The sequence below is a fragment of the Ahaetulla prasina genome, chromosome 17 (genome assembly GCF_028640845.1).
Source record: "Ahaetulla prasina isolate Xishuangbanna chromosome 17, ASM2864084v1, whole genome shotgun sequence".
NCBI classification, from domain to species: domain Eukaryota; kingdom Metazoa; phylum Chordata; class Lepidosauria; order Squamata; family Colubridae; genus Ahaetulla; species Ahaetulla prasina.
Genome location: NC_080555.1, coordinates 491,226 through 510,186, shown reverse-complemented (window position 1 = coordinate 510,186; position 18,961 = coordinate 491,226). Strand labels below are relative to the sequence as shown.

General features: G+C 55.7%; 1 protein-coding gene across 1 annotated transcript; it reads right to left on the bottom strand.

The window, feature by feature from the left end:
* Positions 1-70: 70 nt before the first annotated feature.
* INSRR (insulin receptor related receptor) lies at positions 71-18,570 on the bottom strand. The gene is made up of 22 exons (XM_058160518.1): positions 18,148-18,570; positions 13,525-14,085; positions 11,459-11,768; positions 10,786-10,928; positions 10,483-10,627; positions 10,031-10,245; positions 9,559-9,685; positions 9,196-9,434; positions 8,440-8,607; positions 8,167-8,356; positions 8,026-8,070; positions 7,578-7,879; positions 7,216-7,352; positions 6,944-7,109; positions 3,794-3,902; positions 3,353-3,423; positions 2,972-3,201; positions 2,514-2,624; positions 2,047-2,206; positions 1,741-1,870; positions 1,151-1,285; positions 71-562 (listed from the first exon to the last, which is right to left on the bottom strand). Exons 1-22 carry the CDS (start codon positions 18,257-18,259, stop codon positions 250-252), a joined length of 4,119 nt encoding a protein of 1,372 aa, XP_058016501.1. The 5' UTR covers positions 18,260-18,570; the 3' UTR covers positions 71-249.
* Positions 18,571-18,961: the final 391 nt, after the last annotated feature.

The following is an 18,961-nucleotide window of genomic DNA, read 5'->3' as shown; positions in this document are numbered from 1 at the left end:
AATGAGCCCATCTGGCTACTGGTCCTGAGATACGTTGCCCACATCTAGGCCAATGGATTTCATACCCAGATGCCAATCGGCCTCTGCCCACCCCACCCCCGGCTTTGTCTTTCAAAAACAGAGTGATAAAGTAGTTCATCTTAAAAGTCTCCCGGTGCCCCTGGCATTTGAGGGGTGCTTTGCCACTGGGCCAGCAACCTAGGACACAGCCCCCCCCCACCGACCGACCGACAGGGGGTCCGACCCTCCTCAAAGGCGTGGCTTCCTGCTGGGCGGGCAACAGTCATTGGGCTGGCCAGGGCCAAAGAGGGACTGGGGGCTGCTGCCCCGAGGGACCAGGGCTGGGGCCGCTGGTTTGGGCTCTTCCTCCTCCTCCTCCAGCAGCTTGTCTGTCTCAAGGTCCAGAGCCCCCGCAGAGCTGCTGTGCTTGTTCTCCAGGCTGCAGAAGAAGGCATGAGCACGGAAGCTGGAGCTCATGTCCTCTTGGATGCTCTCCAGAATCTGGACAAAAGATGGGCGCAGACGTGGGTTCTGCTGCCAGCACCAAGTCATCAGGTCGTGTCTGGGAGGGGAGAAGGAGAAAGCCGGAAGTAGGGAGGAAAGGGGAGGGGAGGCCTTTTCAAGTATCTCCAGCCAGGGATGTGCAGTCTTAAAGGCCAAATGGGTAGGAGCCACACTCCAGAAAGGAGGAAAGGCAGGGGTGAAATCCAGCAGGTTCTGATTTTGCAGTATCCTTCCCCTGGAGTGGGGAGGGAATGGGGATTTTGCAGTATCCTTCCCCTGCCATGCCCACAAAGCCACACAGCACCCACCAAGCCATGCCCAGAGAACCGGTAGTAAAAAAATTGGATTTCACCACTGAGGAAGGGGGCATCCCCATCCCTAAATTGGGCAGCCCATGAGCATTGCTCCATTAAGAAGCAGCTACCTGCTGCCCAGGTGAAGCTAAGTAGGTTTGGGTCCAGGTGGGATTGGGAGGGGAGACCACCAGGGTTAGCTGGGAAGCTCCCGCAAGGCAAGGCAACGGATTCAATGTGTTCAGGGCATTGGAGGGCTTGGCTCAAGGAGGCCACCATCTTCTGAACAGTTCGGGGGGGGGGAGAGGGGGGGGGAAAGGTTGCCCACAGCCACACTTCGGGGAGTCACTCACAGCTTGTCGGGACAATTCTCAGGCCTCTCCAAGACCCCGTTGTCCATCACAAAATGGAGCACCTGCTCATTGGACATGCCCTGGTAGGGCTGCTCCGCCAGGGTGGCAATCTCCCACAGCACCACGCCAAAGGACCTGAAAGAGAGGGGGCTGAGAAGGGGCACCCCAGCCTAGCCCTGGGCTGCCACGGCCACCCTTGCCCAACTGGTTTCTCTGCTCTGGCTGCAGGGGCTTTGCATTGCCAGCCCTGGTGAGGGTCTCCTTCCCGCACAGCCAAGGGTGGCCTCTGCCAGGGGTGAAATCCAGCAGGTTCTGACAGGTTCTGGAGAACCGGTAGCTGAAATTTTGAGTAGCTTGGAGAACCGGCAAATGCCACCTCTGGCTGGCCCCAGAGTGGGGTGGGAATGGAGATTTTGCAGTATCCTTCCTCTGCCACACCCACCATGCCCACCAAGCCACGCCCACAGAACCAGTAGTGAAAAAAAATTGGATTTCACCACTGCCCTTTGGGATACAAACTGCCCTGGCAGCACTTATACACTCTGGGGTAAAACAGGGCGATATCCGGCCGCTTCTGCTCACGGGCTCACCAGATGTCGGACTGAGTGTTGAAGATCCCATCCTTCAGGGCTTGGGGGGACATCCACCGGACCGGCAGCAGCCCTTTCCCCCCCTTCCGGTAATAGTCCGTCTCGTAGATGTCCCTGGTCATCCCAAAGTCTTTGGAAAGGGAGACACCATTGAGAGGAGCACCAAACGCGAGCCAAGCTTGAGGGGCAGAGGCGGAGAGAAGAGGCTGGCGGGGACCAAAGCTTCTCCAAGCGATGTCCAAGCCACCCCAGGCTGCCGTGGGGAGCCCCTCTCCCTCCCCCAAACCTGCCCCGCCTCAGCCCCACCTCCAATCTTCACAGTGAAGTCCTCGGACACCATGCAGTTGCGGGCCGCAAGGTCTCGGTGGACAAACTTTTTGGCGTTGAGGTAGGCCATGCCATCGGCAATCTCTCCGGCCATCTGGATCATGTCCTTCAGCGACGGGGGAGGCAAGCCCGGGTTATTCTAGAAGAAGAGGCAACCAAGGCTGTCAGAGCAGGGAACTGAAACGCTGCAGGGATGTTTGGGCCTTGGAGAGCATCCAGGACTCTAATTTGTTGCTGTGGGAAAGTCACCGCTGATGGAAGCCAGACTCCAAAAGGAAGTGTGGCTGTGAAGATCAGGTTTCCAGCCCTCCCCATCGCTTGGAACCGCTTTGAAGTCGTTGCCAACATTTAGGAGTCTTCTGCTTTGCTCCAGAGAGTCTCCACTGGGATTCGGCCAAGGCTGCCTTGCCTGCAGCCTGAGCCTTGGGGCGGGGGGAGGAACCCACCTCGGCTTCCGGGCGGAGGGAGCGCAGGTAGCTTTTCAAATCTCCCCTCGTCATCAGCTCCATGATGACCACAGCTGGCTGGCCTTGGGACACCACTCCAAGGAGGCGAACCTGGAGGCCCCGAAGACAAAGGAGAGGAGGCTGCACAAAGGGCATTGGAGAGAGGTTCTGGGGCCCTACCGAGCTCGGCCCCGGCCGGTCCCATGGCGCATCCATCTGGGTCCTGGAAAAGCTGTTGGGCTTGGACCTGCTGAGGCCAGGATAGGGAAGCACCAGGAAATGCCTGGTTTGGGAAGCGGGAGCTGCTTCCTGGGAAAGGCAACCGTGTGCCCACCCTTTCCATAAAGCTCAGGAGGCTGGCAAGGGCAGAGAAGGGGACCTTACCAACAAAGACTTTTTGTGGGTGCATCCTGGCTCTTCTTCCAGGCAGGGAAGAGCTGCCCCCCTCTGCCCCTTACCACGTGGTGGCAGCGAAAGGCTTTCATGACGGAGGCCTCGTTCAGGAACTCAATGCGTTCCCGCATGGAGGCCAGCTCATTGACGGTCTTCAGCGCCACCCGAGTCTCCTCGCCCTCCTGCTCCAGATCCTTGGCGATCCCCTCGTAGACCATCCCGAAGGATCCCTGGCCCAGCTCTCGCAGGATGGTGATCCGTTCCCGAGGCACCTCCCACTCGTCGGGGACATACACTGAGGAAGGGGGTAAGGCAGAAGACACTTGCCAAAGACCCTCAGAGGTGTCCTCAAATAGCCCCCAGCCGTCTTGCTGGTTGGCTTTCCGTCCCTCCCTCCTTCCCTCCTGCCACTTCCCAGCTGGCATGGAAGCCGCCTGGGCACTCACTGTTGGAGGCACTGAAGTATTCGGGGTTGACCGAGGCATACAGCGTGCCGCTGGGGTACCCTTCGGTCCTCCTGCAAGGCGAGGATCGGGGGGGAGGGGAAGATCAGGCCTCGGGGAGGGGTGCGGGACACACCTGGATTGTTTTCAGGTGTTCCTGCATGGAGGCTGCCTGGCAACCATTGGGACAGGGCAGACCTCGCTCAGCTGAGGAGATGATCAGAACAAGCAACACCCCACTGGCCCAGCTGTCCCAAAATTGCACATTTTCAGAGGTTCAACCCTGCTTTTGCACCCCCCACTCTCCCTTTCGAGAAAGCAACGTGCTTCTCGGACTCAGCAGCCCAGAAAATCACCCCTGATTCCAACCCAGCCCGACCATTTAACAGTGAGCCCCTAAACTCAGTCAAGGGGCTCCCCAAAACTCAATCAGGTAAGCGATACCTCTTCTTGTTGTACAAGAAGACGAAGACAGCCAGGCAGGTGATGCCAAGCATCAGAACCACTGGGGTGAGTGTCAGGAAGACGTAGAAATTCCCGGGTTCCTCTTCCTCTGCTTGGAAAGCGGGGTTTGTGGGGTTTGTCAAGGGAGAGAAATGCAATTATCGCACCCCGAAGAGAAACCACAAATGAACACGACCCTGGAGAACGTGGAGCTTCTGCTGAGAGAAAGTTGCTGGAGATCTCCCCCCTCCTGAGTGGTTTTCTCCTCCTCCACCCGTTCCCCCCCTCCCCTGTTCCCCTTCACTTGGCCAAATAAACCTTTTGCAGGGTTGATACTTTTCCCTCTGTTTGACAACAGACTTCCAGCTGCTTCCCAGGTGAGTTTCAAGGAAGAGACTCTCATAACTCTTTGGCCAGTCCTTGGCCTGTTGCAAAAGTTGGGGAAATAAACTTAAGGGGAAGACTTCCCATCCTTCCCAGGGGGTGTCTTTTGAGGGGATACTTAAGAACAATTAGGTGAGCTTAATTAATCAGCGGCTAAGACACTGAGCTTGTTGATCGAAAGGTCAGCAGTTCAGCGGTTCAAATCCCTAGTGCCACGTAATGGGGTGAGCTCCCGTGACTTGTCCCAGCTTCTGCCAACCTAGCAGTTCGAAAGCAGGTAAAAAATGTGAGTAGAAAAATAGGAACCACCTTTGGTGGGAAGGGAACAGCATTCCATGCGCCTTTGGCGTTCAGTCATGCTGACCACATGACCACGGAGAACGTCTTCGAAGAGCGCTGGCTCTTCGACTTTGAAACAGAGATGAGCACTGCCCTCTAGAGTCAGGAACGACTAGCACATATGTGCTGGGGAACCTTTACCTTTTTAAACCTTTTTTCACTAAGTTCTATTAACTTTTATTAAGTTTTATAAAATAAATTAACATTTATTTTATAAATGGCTGGCAATTATATTATAAAGTAAAAATATTGCAGAATTTAATCCTAAAATTACTTTTCTCTGATATATATATATATATATATATATATATAGGTCTTTGGTTGTTCGGGTTTTCTCCCGTGTAAAATTGAAAGTGTCTTGGCGACGTTTCGACGAAGTCTCATTCGTCATCTTCAGGCTTCAGCTTCGTGCTTCTGGGAGCAATGTGTGATCGCAGCTGTTTCTTCCTTTTAACTGCTAGTGGGGGTTTGAACTGATTGGGTGGGAGCTTGGCTGTGCTCTGATTGGATGGGGTTTTCTGTGCTCTGATTGGCTGGGGTGTGTCGTGGGTTGGGGGGGGCTTGGTCGTGCTCAGTCCAGTCTGTGCTGCAGGGGGATTTGAGCTGGTGAGCTGCATAGCTGTTGTTTGGCTTTGTGGTCGTGCTACATCTTCATAGTGGGTGTCAGTCTGCTGCATGTATGGATTGGAGGGGTTTGAAATGGCTAATGTTGCAGCTGCGGTCTGGCTTCTGGTCCTTGGTCGTGCTTCATGATCAGTGTGGGTTTGGGTCTGCTTTCTGGGTGGATGTGCGGTGGTGACATCCTGTGTGGACCTCGTGAGTGTGGGTCTGGTGTCATTCCTCGTGTTAGGGACTCGTTTGTCAATAAGGCGGGTTTCCAAATGGCTGGTAGGCGGAGGTGTCATCTCGTTTGTTCATGCTGTGTGGGCGTTTTCTATCTCAATGGCTTCTCTGATTATTCTGTTGTTAAAGTGTTCAGTTTTGGCGATAGTTCTGGTCTTTTAAAGTCAATATCATGTCCTGTGACTTTAAAGTGTTGGACCAGGAAGAAGTTGGTTCCTCTTTTTTGAATGAGTTCTTGTGTTCTTCAATGCGTGCACTTATTCTTCTGTTGGTTTGTCCAATGTATGTGGTGGGGCAGGCGGTGCATGGGATTTCATATACTCCTTGATTTTCTAACTCAATTTTGTCTTTGGGGTTTCTTAGGATGGTGGATATTTTTCTGTTTGTGCAGAATGCTGTCTTGATGTTGTGTTTGTGGAGGATCTTGCTGATTCTGTCTGTGGTGCCTTTTATAGCTCCCACCCAATCAGTTCAAACCCCCACTAGCAGTTAAAAGGAAGAAACAGCTGCGATCACACATTGCTCCCAGAAGCACGAAGCTGAAGCCTGAAGATGACGAATGAGACTTCGTCGAAACGTCGCCAAGACACTTTCAATTTTACACGGGAGAAAACCCGAACAACCAAAGACCTACATACAAACACCCGTGAAAACCTCAGAAAACCTATATATATATATATATATATATATATATATATATATATATATATATATATGTATGTATGTATGTATGTATGTATGTATGTATGTATGTATATGTATGTATGTATATATGTCTTTGGCTATTTGGGTTTTCTCCGTAAAATTGGAAGTGTCTTGGCGACGTTTCGACGAAGTCTCATTCGTCATCTTCAGGCTTCAGTTATTCGTCGTCATCTTCAGGCTTCAGCCGTGCTCCCAGAAGCACGAAGCTGAAGCCTGAAGATGACGAATGAGACTTCGTCGAAACGTCGCCAAGACACTTCCAATTTTACGCGGGAGAAAACCCGAATAACCAAAGACCTACATACAAACACCCGTGAAAAGCTCAGAAAACCTATATATATATATATATATGTTCCTAATCTCTCTCCCTCTCCTTCTATCTATCTATCTATATCATCTATCCATCTATTATTTATGATTTTCAAGTATGATTTCCAAGTATGGTTAATTTCATCTGTGGCTAAACGTCAGACCCTGGCTACACTTTGCATAGTCCGTCTCCTTCTTAACTGCTCCTTTTTGTTGACGTGCCAGGACCCTATGCTGTCCAGTTTCCAGAAGACTGGACTACAAATCCCAGCATTCTCAAGAATGGCCAATCTGGACAGGGGATTCTGGGAGCTGGAGCCCGCCAGGCAGGCTGCTCTGGGGCCCTGTTCTCACAAGCGAAGAGACAGATTGAAGCAAATGGCAAAAGGAATTAATATCGCAGCATCTTTTCACTGCAGGGGTTGGTAAAAGAAGACCCCTGCCAACACTCTAGGAGGCTGCTGCATTCAGGAGACCCCGGGGCACGAGGGATCCCCCGCCCCTTTATCAGCACTGCATCTTCCAGGAAGAAAAGTGCTTTGAGAAAAGCCAGTCGGCTCGGATACCCACCTCCCCCGAGGATGTAGAAGGTCATCGGGCTGGTCCAGGAGCCGTTTCCTGCCAGGGAGGTGGCCCGGACCTTGGCGGAGTAATTGCCAGGCTGGAGGAGGGCGAGGTGGTAGCCCCCATAGCGGGCATAGCGGTGGCGGGACACGCAGAGCACCGAGATGACTTTCTGCAAGGAAGCAGAGCTGACGGGTGGCCGGAAGAGCCGCTCGCTCGTGGGCAGCGGTGCCAAGAAGCTGCCTGGGCCTCCGCCTGCCCTGAGGCCCCATCCTCACCTCGCTCTCCCGGCTGTACTTGATCTCGTACTTCAGAATGAGGCCGTTGGGGTTCTTTGGCTCCTGCCAGCGGAGGAGGACACTGTTCTTGCTGGCCGGCTCCCAGGTCAAGTTCCCGGGGATGTTGTCGGCTTGAGCTGGCCAGGAGAAGGGCAAAGGCCATTGGGCAAAACTAGGAAGATGGATGGGCGTCCTCGGACTTCCCAGTCAAAGGAAGTGGGGCAGCTAGGAGATATAATCTGAATTGATCAGAGGTGGATTATAATTTCCTGGATTATCTCAGGAAAGCCGGACAGCTTTTACTCAGCAAATGTACTAATTGGTAACTTTTAGCAAGAAAAGGGTAACCCCGTTTGGCTCACCTTCCGGCATCGTCCGAGCAAAGACAAAGGCCGCAGCGCTGCACCCCACAGTCTGGGCCGCATGGTTGCAGGCGTGAATGTCAATTCGGTACTCGGTGAAGTGGCGCAGGTTGGAGATGACTGTCCGGTCCCGAACGACTTTATCCTCAAAGAGGCGGAAGTCCTTCTCTGTCTTAGAGTCCATCTCAGCCTGGTGGGCCACGGCTGCATCGCTGGGGCTCCCCAGGGCAGGCCAGGAGGAGTTGGCATAGCCCTGGCTCCCCACGGTCACGGAAAAGGTGTCTCTGCGCCTCTTGGGGGTCCTGCCGCAGCCAGGACAGAAGGGTGAGGGGGCAGCCCCACTGCTTCACCCCAAAGCAAACCTCAGGGAGCATTTCAATAGGAGCCCCAGAGAAGCAGACTCCCTTCCCGTGAAAACCAAGATGGGCTCCGTCTGTCAGAAGCTCACCGGTAAGAAGAGATCTTGTCGATGGAGGTGACTTTCCAAGGGGGTCTGGAGAAAGAGTGGGACAGAGTGGGACAGGCGGTTCCCGGACCCCCTTCTCAGCCCCACCCCCCAGCAGGGCCTCCGCCATCCAGGGTGACCCACCTGGGCAGGATGATGGAATTATGGAGGAAGTTCTCAAACTTCTTCTGGAAAGACACAGTTTCCACGTTGGGCTGGCTCTGCCCGACGGGGTTATGGCAGGGGCAGCACTGCTGGTCCACGGCATCCTCGCGCTCCTCGCTGTCGCTGGTGTCAAAGCGGGTGTCTGCGCTGCTGGTGGGCAGGCGGAGCCCTGGACAGACAGGCAGAGACGGGCAGGCCATGACCGGGAAGCCAGAGGGGCTCCTGGGGGGCCGGAGGGGGGCCGGTCCTTACCTTTGTGGCAGTAGTCGTTGGCAAAGAGCTCCGAGTCCTCAGCTAGCTGCTGCCACAGCACCAGATAGTAGCTGAGGTTGCCGTTGGGCTGGGAGGGCGGCTTCCACCGGACGATCAAGTGGGAGGAAGAGTTGGACATGGAGATGACGTCCCTGGGCACCGTGGGCACTGCGGTTTGGAAACCAGGGAGAAGATGGCATGGGAGGGTGGTTCTCGATTTACGACAGTTCATTCAACGACCGTATAAAGTTACAACGGCACTGAAAAAGGGGACTGGGTGCCTTTTTTTCACACTTATGACTGTTGCGACATCCCCAGGGTCACATGATTGAAATTCAGAAGCTTGGTAAGTGGCTCCTATTTATGACCGTCACAGTGTCCCGGGGTCACGTGATTCCCTATTGCGACCTTCTGATAAGCAAAGTCAATGGGGAAGCCAGATTCACTTAACAATCATGTGACTCACTTAAGAACTGAAGTGTCTCATTTAAGAACTGTGGCAAGAAAAGTCATGAAGTGGAACAAACCTTACTTAACAAATGTCTCACTTAGCAACACAGCTCAAATGCGGCCATAAGTCAAGGATTACCTGCATCGCTATCGGCTTTTACAAAAAGGTCCTTAGAAGTACGCTTGTCTTTCCAGCTGCCGGAGAAGGCGGCCTGCTGATTGGGTGGAGATTTGAAGGAGAGGACTCTCCTACCCATCATGCTGGCCTCTGGCGGGGGGGGGATCATGGTGCTTCTGGCCCCTCACCTGCAGGCAAGGTGCGGACGTAGACCACCTCGCTCTGGGCCCCAAAGTTGCGCCTCTCCTCGGCGGTGGTAAGGCTGATGGCCCGCACGGCAATGGCGTACTGCGTCCACGGCTTCAGATTCTGCAGAGTGACACCTGGCTCCTGGTCGTGGCTGAGGGGAAGCTCCACATCCACCAGGTTCCAGCTGTTGGCCCCACAGGTGTCCTGCCCGACATACTCGCTCACGTCCTGGAGGGGGCTGTGGGAGGACGCCAGGCTCAGGTGCTGCCAGGGACCCCTGCCCCGGGCCACTTCAATTGGGGTGGGGGTTGCAAGACCCCAACCCTCATCCCCCTCCCATGGGGACCCTCCCCAGCACCTACGATTCCTTGTAGTAGACAATGAAGCTGAGGAGGTCCGGGGACTCGGGAGACTGGTAGCGTTCCCACTTGAGCACAATACGGTCCGACTCGGTGGTGTTGGACACAAAGCGGAGAGTTTGGGTCTTGCCTGAAAGGAGGAAGAAGGCATTCAGGGCGGCCCTCGGAATGGACAAGGAAGGGGCGCGAGAGGGGCTGCGCGGCAAGAGGGAGTTTGGAAAGAGCAAAGCCAGGCTTTTATCTGCCCCGTTAGTGAATGGGCCACAGGAAGAAGCAGCACGGAGATTTTGCCGTCACCCGGAAGAAAACGGATTAAAAATATTGGTTTTGCTGCAAGAAGTTAGTAACCGAGATTGTGATTTGACTGGCTGCAGAATAAGCTGCCTTGCTTTGAGGATGGAGCTGTTAAATATAAGGCCACGGGTGCATCCCCTCCTTCTTCTGTCCTCGCCTCACCCCTTCCCCACCAACTCACAAGAGGCTTGATCCCCGTTTGTCCGGGGGTTGATCTCCGCCTTGTTCTGCCTGCCCTTGGTCCCCGTGACCTCCTCCATCCGAAAGATCTCCGAGAGACACAGCTTGGGGTTAAAGGCAAAATACACCTTCCCCACCGGGATGGACAGGCGGTGCTGGCTCCAGTCCCACAGCTGCTGCAAGTTCTGGTTGTCCAGCACGTAGAGGGTGTAGTTCCTGAGGGCAGAGTCAAGGGCGGAGGCAGGATCAGGCCCTTAGACCAGCCTCTGCCCACTGCCCGCCCCTCCAGGTTCCCCAGCCAAGCCTGGCCCTCCTGGCTGGCCCTCCACGGAGTACAGGGGGCCAGTGACTGTCCTCACGCCAGGCAAGCCCCTAGCAGTGGAGGCTAGTAAGCAGGAGCCCAGCCACCTCCCCTTCTCAGGCGGGTTTCTGGCTCCTTTGGCTCCCGCTCACCCGTCCACCATGGAGTCGCCCCGGATCAGTTTGAGGTTCCTGAAGAAACTGAGGGAGATGAGAGCGAAGGAGTGCCGGATCTTCAGGAAGCCTGTGATGGTCTCAATCAGACCGAGGCTGCTTTGCAAAGTGGAGGCCAGATTTTCTGCCCAGGTGGAAGAGGAGGAGACAGACAGCCGTCAGCCGGGCTGGATGGTATGGCTGAGCAGGACATAGCCACACATGGGTGGGGTGGGGGGAGGGACCCTGCTGCAAATTGACGCCTCCTCCATGGGGCACAGGAAGCAAAAGGAAGCCACTCACCGCCCCGGCGGATGTTCACGATCAGGTTCCCTTCGATAAAGGTGCAGCCGGCCAGGTCTCGGGCTGCCCGGGTGGAGTCAATGGTTTTGGTGCCCACTTTGCATTCCTTGGGGCACAGCCCTTGGCACTCATGGCAGACGAGGCTGAAAGGAGGGAAGGGAAGGGAAGGGGAGGAAGAGGGGCTGAACCGTGATTCTCCCATGTATAAAATCATCCCTCTTCCCAGGCAATGCGCAGACATACTGTGGGGACCAACAGGCCGTCCCATCCACTTTGCCCCGAAATGGCAGCCAGGACGGGTGGGCCCTTGTCTCTCGAAGGCAACCCAGGTCTTGAAAACTCTTTGCTCCCCCCTGCCCCCCCCCGTGGGAATAGTTGGGGATTTCTGGGATTTGAGGAGCCCTTTTAGAGCGAAGGTGGCCAGACCTGCTGTGTGCGGAAGTCAAGCCACTTTAAAGATGCCGGTGATGAGGGAGAAATTAGCTTAATGGGTTTTTAAAGATTGCAGCCACTCTGCCAGCAGTTATTAAGTGCTCACACTTGTGCTAATGAGGAAAGAGACTTCCCGCTTTAAACGTTAAATGCAAACATGTAAGAAGCCACGGCTGGCAGAAGAGCCAAGCCACGGGGCAGGGGGGTGATGGAGGAAACTGGCACCCGGACCGCTCCTCACCTGCTCTCGTTCTTCTGGTAGCCCGGGGGACACTCGGCCAGGCACTGCCTCTGGTGGATGACAAACCTGGAGGAGTCCCGGAGGTTTTCGGAGACCTTGCGCAGGCTGCCGCAGTGCTCCGCCGTCACGCAGCGCCACTGCTCGTACTCGTAGGTGAGGTCCGGGCAGGAGCTGAGGCAGCGCCCATTGAAGTAGAAGTGGCGGCAGGCTACGCAGGCCTGGGGGTCCCCAGGACGGCTGCAACCCCCCAGGCATTCCGGGTGGCAGCATTCGTCCTTGCTTGTACAAGCGGCGCCTTTGCACGGACACACTGAAGGGTGGGAGAGAGGGGGAGGGCTTTGGCAAGGATTTGGCCGGGATACTTGTCCACCCACACCCCTTAAAAAAAACCTTGCGGCTGCTGCCGCTCTGCTGATTTCTCGTTCCCTCTGAAAAGTTCCTCAAAATGGGAAAATACTTGGGACCTCGGTGCCCCTTTGAAGACTTTGGATCTTAAACTCTCCTTTACAGATTTACACCCTGCCTTTGGTGGAGGGGCTGTCCATGAACTGGCTCTCTGCCTCGCTTAACAATTTCAGCCCCATCTAAACCTTGGAAGCGGTCTTCTGTTGTTGGTCTTTTGCCTGGCTTGGCCTACCAAAGGTTTGTGTCAAAATGTGTATCCTTTTTTATTTACAAAACACGATATATATATTTTTATTTGGCATAACCGAGCTCTGCACTTCCCAGGCCGTCTCCCTCCTTGATTTGGTAATTTTCAGGTTTTAAGACCGGCTGTTTAGGCAACAAGAAGGCAGCCGATGTTCCCTGGTTGCCAAACAACTAACCTTATCCCTGCATTGCTCGGGTGTTGGAGGCCAAGAATCAGGAAATACAGTGGCAGATTGGGAGGGTTTGGGGTCGGGGCCTTGAGCTACTGGGCCCCTCTTATGCAGCCCCCTCGACCCTCGGCTCTTGGCAGAAGGAAGCGGCCATTAATCAAACAGATCTACTCCTGAGATCGACTGAACCCCAAACCAGAAAAAAAGAGAGTGGGAAACTCCCCAGCTCTGGAGTCTGAGCTCCCCTTTACTTTTCAAAGGTCAGAGTTATAAGTCCAGAGCAAAACATTTCAGCACCAAAGAAACTTCTAAAACAATCTTCAGCCCAGAACTGATCGCTGTAAAAAGGCTCCTTCAACCTTGAAGATGGTGAATCCCTGTCCTTTTAGGGGGATTGCGGTGGGGGGGGAAGGTTGGTTTTCTGCTTCTTCTTGGGACTCTTCTTGGGGTCTGCCCCACAGCTGGAATGTCCTGCAGTCAGTCCCCCATCCGGGCTGATGCGATCAGTGTTGGCTGCTTGTGCCAAAGGCCACCTGCGCCTGGTCTGGTTCCTTATGGGGGGGATGGCAATTCTGCCCCCTCAGCCGCCAGGAATTGGTCAGCCTTCCAAAGACAAACTCATGGCCTCCTCCCCCCCCCCCACAAAGATGCAGCCAGGTGGGCAAGCAGCCAACTCCCCCCCACCACTCTTGCAGGAGACGTGGCCGTCTGTTTGCATTAGCAGCCCTGCTGTTTACAGAAAACGGGCTCCAGGGAGACTTCGCGGCCCTTTACGAGGGATTCACAACAGAGAGAGAGAGAAAGAGAGAGAGAGAGAGAGAGAGAAATGGAGAGAGAGAGAAAGAGAGAGAAAAAGTGAGAAAGAGAGAGAGAAAGAAAGAAAGAGGAGAGAGAGAGAGAGAGAGAGGGAGAAAAGAGAGAAAGAGAGAGAGATGGAAAGGGGGGGGGGTTCCAAGAGACACAGCCGCTTTTGAGGAGCAGGAGCAGGTTGCGCACCTCGCCCTTTTCTTTTGCACGGTGGGGGCTCACACCTGGTGGAAGTGGGGAGTGCATGCGGGGCCTCCCTCCTTTCCAGCTGCGGTTAGTGTTTCTCCCTTGGCTGAGAACTTGAAGAAACTTAGTGGGCAGGAGAACTGACCCCAGCGCCCTCTTCGCCCGCCCACTGTGCATGTGTATAAGTGGCACCTTCCCATGACTTGTGGCTGCCCTGGTCCTTCCACCCGGCAGCCCCCGGGGGGGACGCACCTTTCTGGCAGTTGCTGGATGTCCAGCAGCGGTACTCCAAGGGTCCGGCCAGGCCAGCGGGAGTCTGCACACAGGGCTCCTCCCCACCCAGGATGCCCGGGCAGACGTCGGCGCACTCCTCGGCTGGCTTGTTGTCCCGGATGATGTTGTGCTCAAGTGCGAGTGGTGGCTGCAGCAGCGCCCAGTCGATGGTGGAGATGTGGCAGAGCTCCTGGTTGCGCTCAATCCTGACCGAGCCATTGAGCACGTTGGTCAGACTGCGCAGGCCGATGTCGCGCAGGTGCGGCATCTCGAAGATGACCAGGGCGTAGCTGAAGAAGAGGCTAGCCCCACGAATGACGGCCAGGCTGGGGAAGAGGTCACGGAGGCTCTCCAGCCCATAGACACGGAAGAGCAGCAGGTACTCGGTGATGAGAACCAGGCGCGGGAAGGCCAGCGAGCGGAAGTCCTCACTGCCGGCTGTGAACATCAGCAGGATCTGCAGGCTGCCCTCGATGACCGAGCAGTTCTCCAGGCGGTGCAGCTGTGCGGGATCCACGCGGATGTCCATGCTCTCGCAGACTGCGGGGCCAAGCATAAAGTTAGGGGACCCGCCATCCAGGAGCTGTCCAGCCGCCAGGCCAAGCCTTTCCTAGCCTCTCCCTGCTCCTGCTTGAAATAAATGGCCAATTTTGAAAGATTCTGGTCCTACCCTTAGTTGCCTTGTGTGTCCGGCCTTCCCTGGGCAAAAATGGAGGCCAAAGATTGGGTTGCGGATGGCCCTGTGTGGCTTCAGATGAGGAGCAATGAAATGCCCCCCCCAAAAAAAAGCTCCCAAAGGAACCAGCCCGACTCTGACTTCCTTGGATAAGGGAGCAAGTGCCTTTAGGCATGTGCAGAGTGTACCATCCCTCCAGAGAGATGTGTTAGAGGGCTCGTGTGTCCCTGCAGGTGCAGGGGGGTCTTGCCCACCCTGGTCTGTGCCAACTGCCTCACGAGGGGCCTCCTGTCCTTGAACCCTTGTCCCCAATATCATCTGGGAGAGCGCCCAGTGAGCAGGGCTGCCATCTGGCCCCTGCCTTGGAGCTGAGTTCCCCCCCCCCCGCCTGATCTGGTATTTGCACAGGAGCCCCAGGCCCCCTGCCCATGCCTGCTGCTGCAGTGCCAACCCTAGCATCCTCCAAGCCTGGCACCGTCTGGAGGTACAGCTGGCGTAGCAGCTCCTTTCTGGCAGCTGGATTCCAGCACCCGAGGGGTGGGGTCTTTAGACATCTTCAGCTCCGGAAAGGCAACTTAGAGGGTCCACTGTGTTAACAGCCCCCTCCCCCTCCAGATTCCTTCCTCATCCATTTCTGCTTTTATCAAGTAGCCCTCACAATTGCTGGCCAAGTTCAGACCCAGGGGGCTCGGGGCACAAGAGAGGGGTACCAGCTCAACCGGAAAGGATCTGGTGCCCAACCAACATCCCACCTGCTCCTGCTTTTGCCTGAGGGCTCCTTGCCCCCCCTCCCTGGGAAGCACCTTCTGCAGAGAGAGAAGGGCTGGGTTCATCTACTGTTTAAACAGGTGCTGTTCTCTGTCCCTGGCTTTGTGCTTGCTGAGGCTCTGAAGAGGAGGAGGAGGAGGAGGAGGAGGAGGAGGAGGAGGAGGAGGAGGAGGAGGAGGAGGAGGAGGAGGAGGAAGAGGAAGGAGGAGGAGGAAGAGGAAGAGAAAGGAGGAAGATGAGGAAGAGGAAGGAGGAGGAGGAAGGAGGAAAGAGGAGAAGGAGGAGGAAGTGGAAGGAGGAGGAGGAAGAGGAAGGAGGAGGAGGAGGAAGAGGAAGAGAAAGGAGGAGGAAGAGAAAGGAGGAGGACGAGAAAGGAGGAAGAGGAGGAAACTACCCCACAGGTGATGGGGTTGACATCATGACAGCCAACTTCCTGGTAGTGACTGGCCCTCAGCCCACCTCCTCGGGGAGCCATGCCCAAAATGCACCCCTCCTTCTTTTTAAAGAAAATGGCAGGTAGGAAGTCACAGCCAGAATTGGGGGTGTTGCCAATCCTCCCTCCGTGGAGCCCAGAGAGGAAGGCCAGCACGGGAGGGGGGACCAGCCTGTCCATCAGCCCTGGAAGGAGGTTGAGCCAATGCGTGACCCCATCCAGGAACCCAGCCGGTGGATCCTCACAGCAACCCCAACTCAGCCTGTCGTATGAAGGCAGCCATTAGGCTTAACAGTAACAGAGTTGGAAGGGACCTTGGAGGTCATCTAGTCCAGCCCCCTGCTCACACAGGAGACCTCTACTAGAGAGCCGAACTGCTGTTCTGATCGACACGCTCAGTATCTTGGCCACTGAGCCACCTAGTCAGCCTTTGATGGACTTGGCTGCGCCTGTTCTTTGATGCGTCTCTCTTCTGGGCCTGATGTGGAAAACCCCAAAGGCGGGGGGGGGGGCATTGATAGCTTTGCTTCCTTTCCGGAAAATGCCCAGAAGAATCTATCAGTCTCTGCCATCGGGTGGAAACCGAGAAGTAGAGAGAACCAGGACTGAATTTGGCCCAACTTTCCCCTTGGTCCTTTCAGTCCTGTGACTGGGTTCCCGGGTGGTGCTGGTGGCGGGAGGTGCTTCTGCCCCCCCTCTTTCTCTTTGGGGGCAGGAAAGAGAGACCCCCAAATGCTTTACTCCATTCCCTGCTTTTTAAAAAAAACAAAAAACACAGCCTTCCCTTTTAAAAACTGCAGAAATTGGCAGGAAGTCTCTGAATTAGCAGATGCTGCTAATTAATGGCTTGTTAATTGATGAAATGCCTAGTTAGGTGCCCATTGGCTTTGCTAAAAGGCACCCCTGCCAGTTTCAGAACCCGGGCATACACACACACATACACACCCCTCCCTGGCTGCCATCCCGATTCCAGCTAGGAGCCTCAATACTATTTAAGGGGAGGGGGAGAAGGTGTGAGCCAGTCCTGCCTTCTCTCCTACCTTGGGAGGGGGGGGGTGAGTGGGAGAGGAGGGCCTTCCCCCCAGCCAGACCGGCTAAAGTGCCTCCCTGTTTTGGTTCTGCTTTGACAACATCCGAAAGTGTCTTTTGTGCCTATAAATCCTGCAAGAGGACAGAGAACAGGAGGAGTGGGCACACATGCACACGAGTGTGTTTCTGTGTGTCTATGCAAGCCCGGGATGGACTTGGGGCCCTCACAGGTGGGAGGGGTCTCCAGCTCTGGTCAGCACCTGGCAATTTCTCTCCTGCATCTCCAGATGGATGGACTAAGGGACGAAACGACACCCCCGTTTCCTCTCTCTGCCCCTCCCCATTTCAGAACGGCAGCAAGTGGCTTGGAACCTGCTAAGCCATGTATCTCCCCACCACCCCAATCCCTCTGCAGTGCCAGTGGTGGGTTTCAAATTTTTTTACTACTGGTTCTGTGGGTGAGGCTTGGTGGGTGTGGCAGGGGAAGGATACTGTAAAATCTCCATTCCCTCCCCACTCCGAGGGAAGGTTACTGCAAAATCCCCTTTTCTTCCCGATCAGCTGGGACTTGGGAGGCAGAGAAGAGATGGGGGTGGGGCCAGTCAGAGGTGGTATTTGCCGGTTCTCTGAACTACTCAAAATTTCCATGACCGGTTCGCCAAAACTGGTCAGAACCTGCTGAAACCCACCTCTGCTCTGCACCCCTGAGCCCCTTGCAGAGAGAGAGAAGAGGGGCTGCAGGTGTTGCAGGACTTCGGTGTTGGGGATTTGAGACCCCTGGAGCAGAAACGAGATGGCTGGCTCCTGCTCAACCCCCCCCCTTCAAAGGAGAATTTCTCCCCCCCACCGCCCAACCAGGACAAATTGCTTCTCCCTTGGTGGATTTTCCCCCTGCAGAAACCACCTTTGGCTGGCACCTGTTGAGCGGAGAGGCTGCTGAACAGCCAGCAGAAACACTTCACTGGGGGAGGGGAGGGGAGGGGGGAGTTGGTGCCAACTTGCGAGGGAAGCAGAAACGCTCTTCGTTTGCAGAGTTTGACCCTCCCATCCACCCTTTCAGATGCCAACGGCAGACAACGAGCTGCTGATATCGCCAGAGGTTCCTCTGGCGATATCAGCAGAGGGACCCCAATCAGCCGTCTCCCGTGAATCAGGTTCTATCTAGAAAGAGACACTTTAAACCTAGGTTTGCAAGGTGGCTCCTTCCCTTACTTGGTAGAGGCAAACGGGGGTGGGGTGGGGGTGCTTTTTCTTCCTTTATTACAATCCCCAATTCTCTCGGGGAGCCCAAGTGCCAATTTCTCCAACGGGCCCCTTTTCGTTCAGGAGCTGCCAAGAGCTGGGTTTCTCTCACCCAGATACGCACACATGTGAAGGGCTTCCTTCTGACTGGACCCCCACCAGCCAAGCTCACGCAAGATGCTAAACTCTGAATGCAGGTTACTGAACCATCATGGCTAGTTTCGGCTTGAGATGCTATCTCAAATCCCGGCATCCAGTGGATGGAGCCACCTGTCGATGCCCCCCGTAGGCTGACCCAACCCGGCTCCATTGAGCTCAGCTTTACCCCACCCCCCCAGCCATTCTGCCCCGTGCCAAGGCGTGTGTCCTGGGCACCAGAGATGGTGGGGGCAGCAGAGTCCTGTGCTTTTGTGCCAGGCCGGAGGCTGACCTCACTAACCCAGGAGGGACTTACTTTCTGGAGAGGCTGGTGCAGGGCCGAGCCCCAGCAGGCAGAGGAAGAGCAGGGCTCCCCGGGTGGGCCAGAGGGGGGCACCAGGGACTCCCCTTCTCCCCTTCTTCTCCATGGTCCATAAACGGCGCAGCACTGGTGGGAAAGCGAGTCGCACGTGGCAGGACGGTCCACGGTGCTTTGGACGGGTGGCAGCCAGGCTGGCTTCTCAGCTGGCAGCTGCCCTGGACTGTCGCTTGGTGCCAGGGGGGCACAAGAGTGAGGAGCACCCTGCTGCCTGTTGGGCCGCCGGTCTGAAGCAGGGAGGCAGGAGGCCCTTGTCCCCGACTGCAAGCATCCTCCGGCACGCTCACACTGCAGCGAAAGGGCTGGGAAAATGGAGGCATGGCCAGTCCATGGCCCCAGGTGTGGCAGGCGGCTGGGTGGGGCCGGGCCTCTTTTCTCCCTCGTGCACGCCTCCCTCCCCCCCACCCCGGCCAAGCCTGGCCTTCTGCCGGGGCTGGATGCGTTCCAAGGGCTGCTGTTTTCACCTGTTACCTTCAAAATATTTAGCCTGACAACTCCAGCGAGATGGGCTCGGACCCACAAGTGCTGCCCTTCGTGTTTGGTCAATAAGGAGGGGGAGCCACAGGCACAGACACTTCCCCCTAACCCCGTTCAAGGGAGGAATTTGGAGAGGGGGCAGGAAGGTGCCCCCAGGCTCTCCACGTGACCACTCCAAGGTGACCCCTCCCCCATCGTCAGAGAGGCAGGGGGAACCAATCTCCCCCCTGCAGGTTCTTTCCCCCTGGATCTGGGGCGCCCGGTGACCCACAGG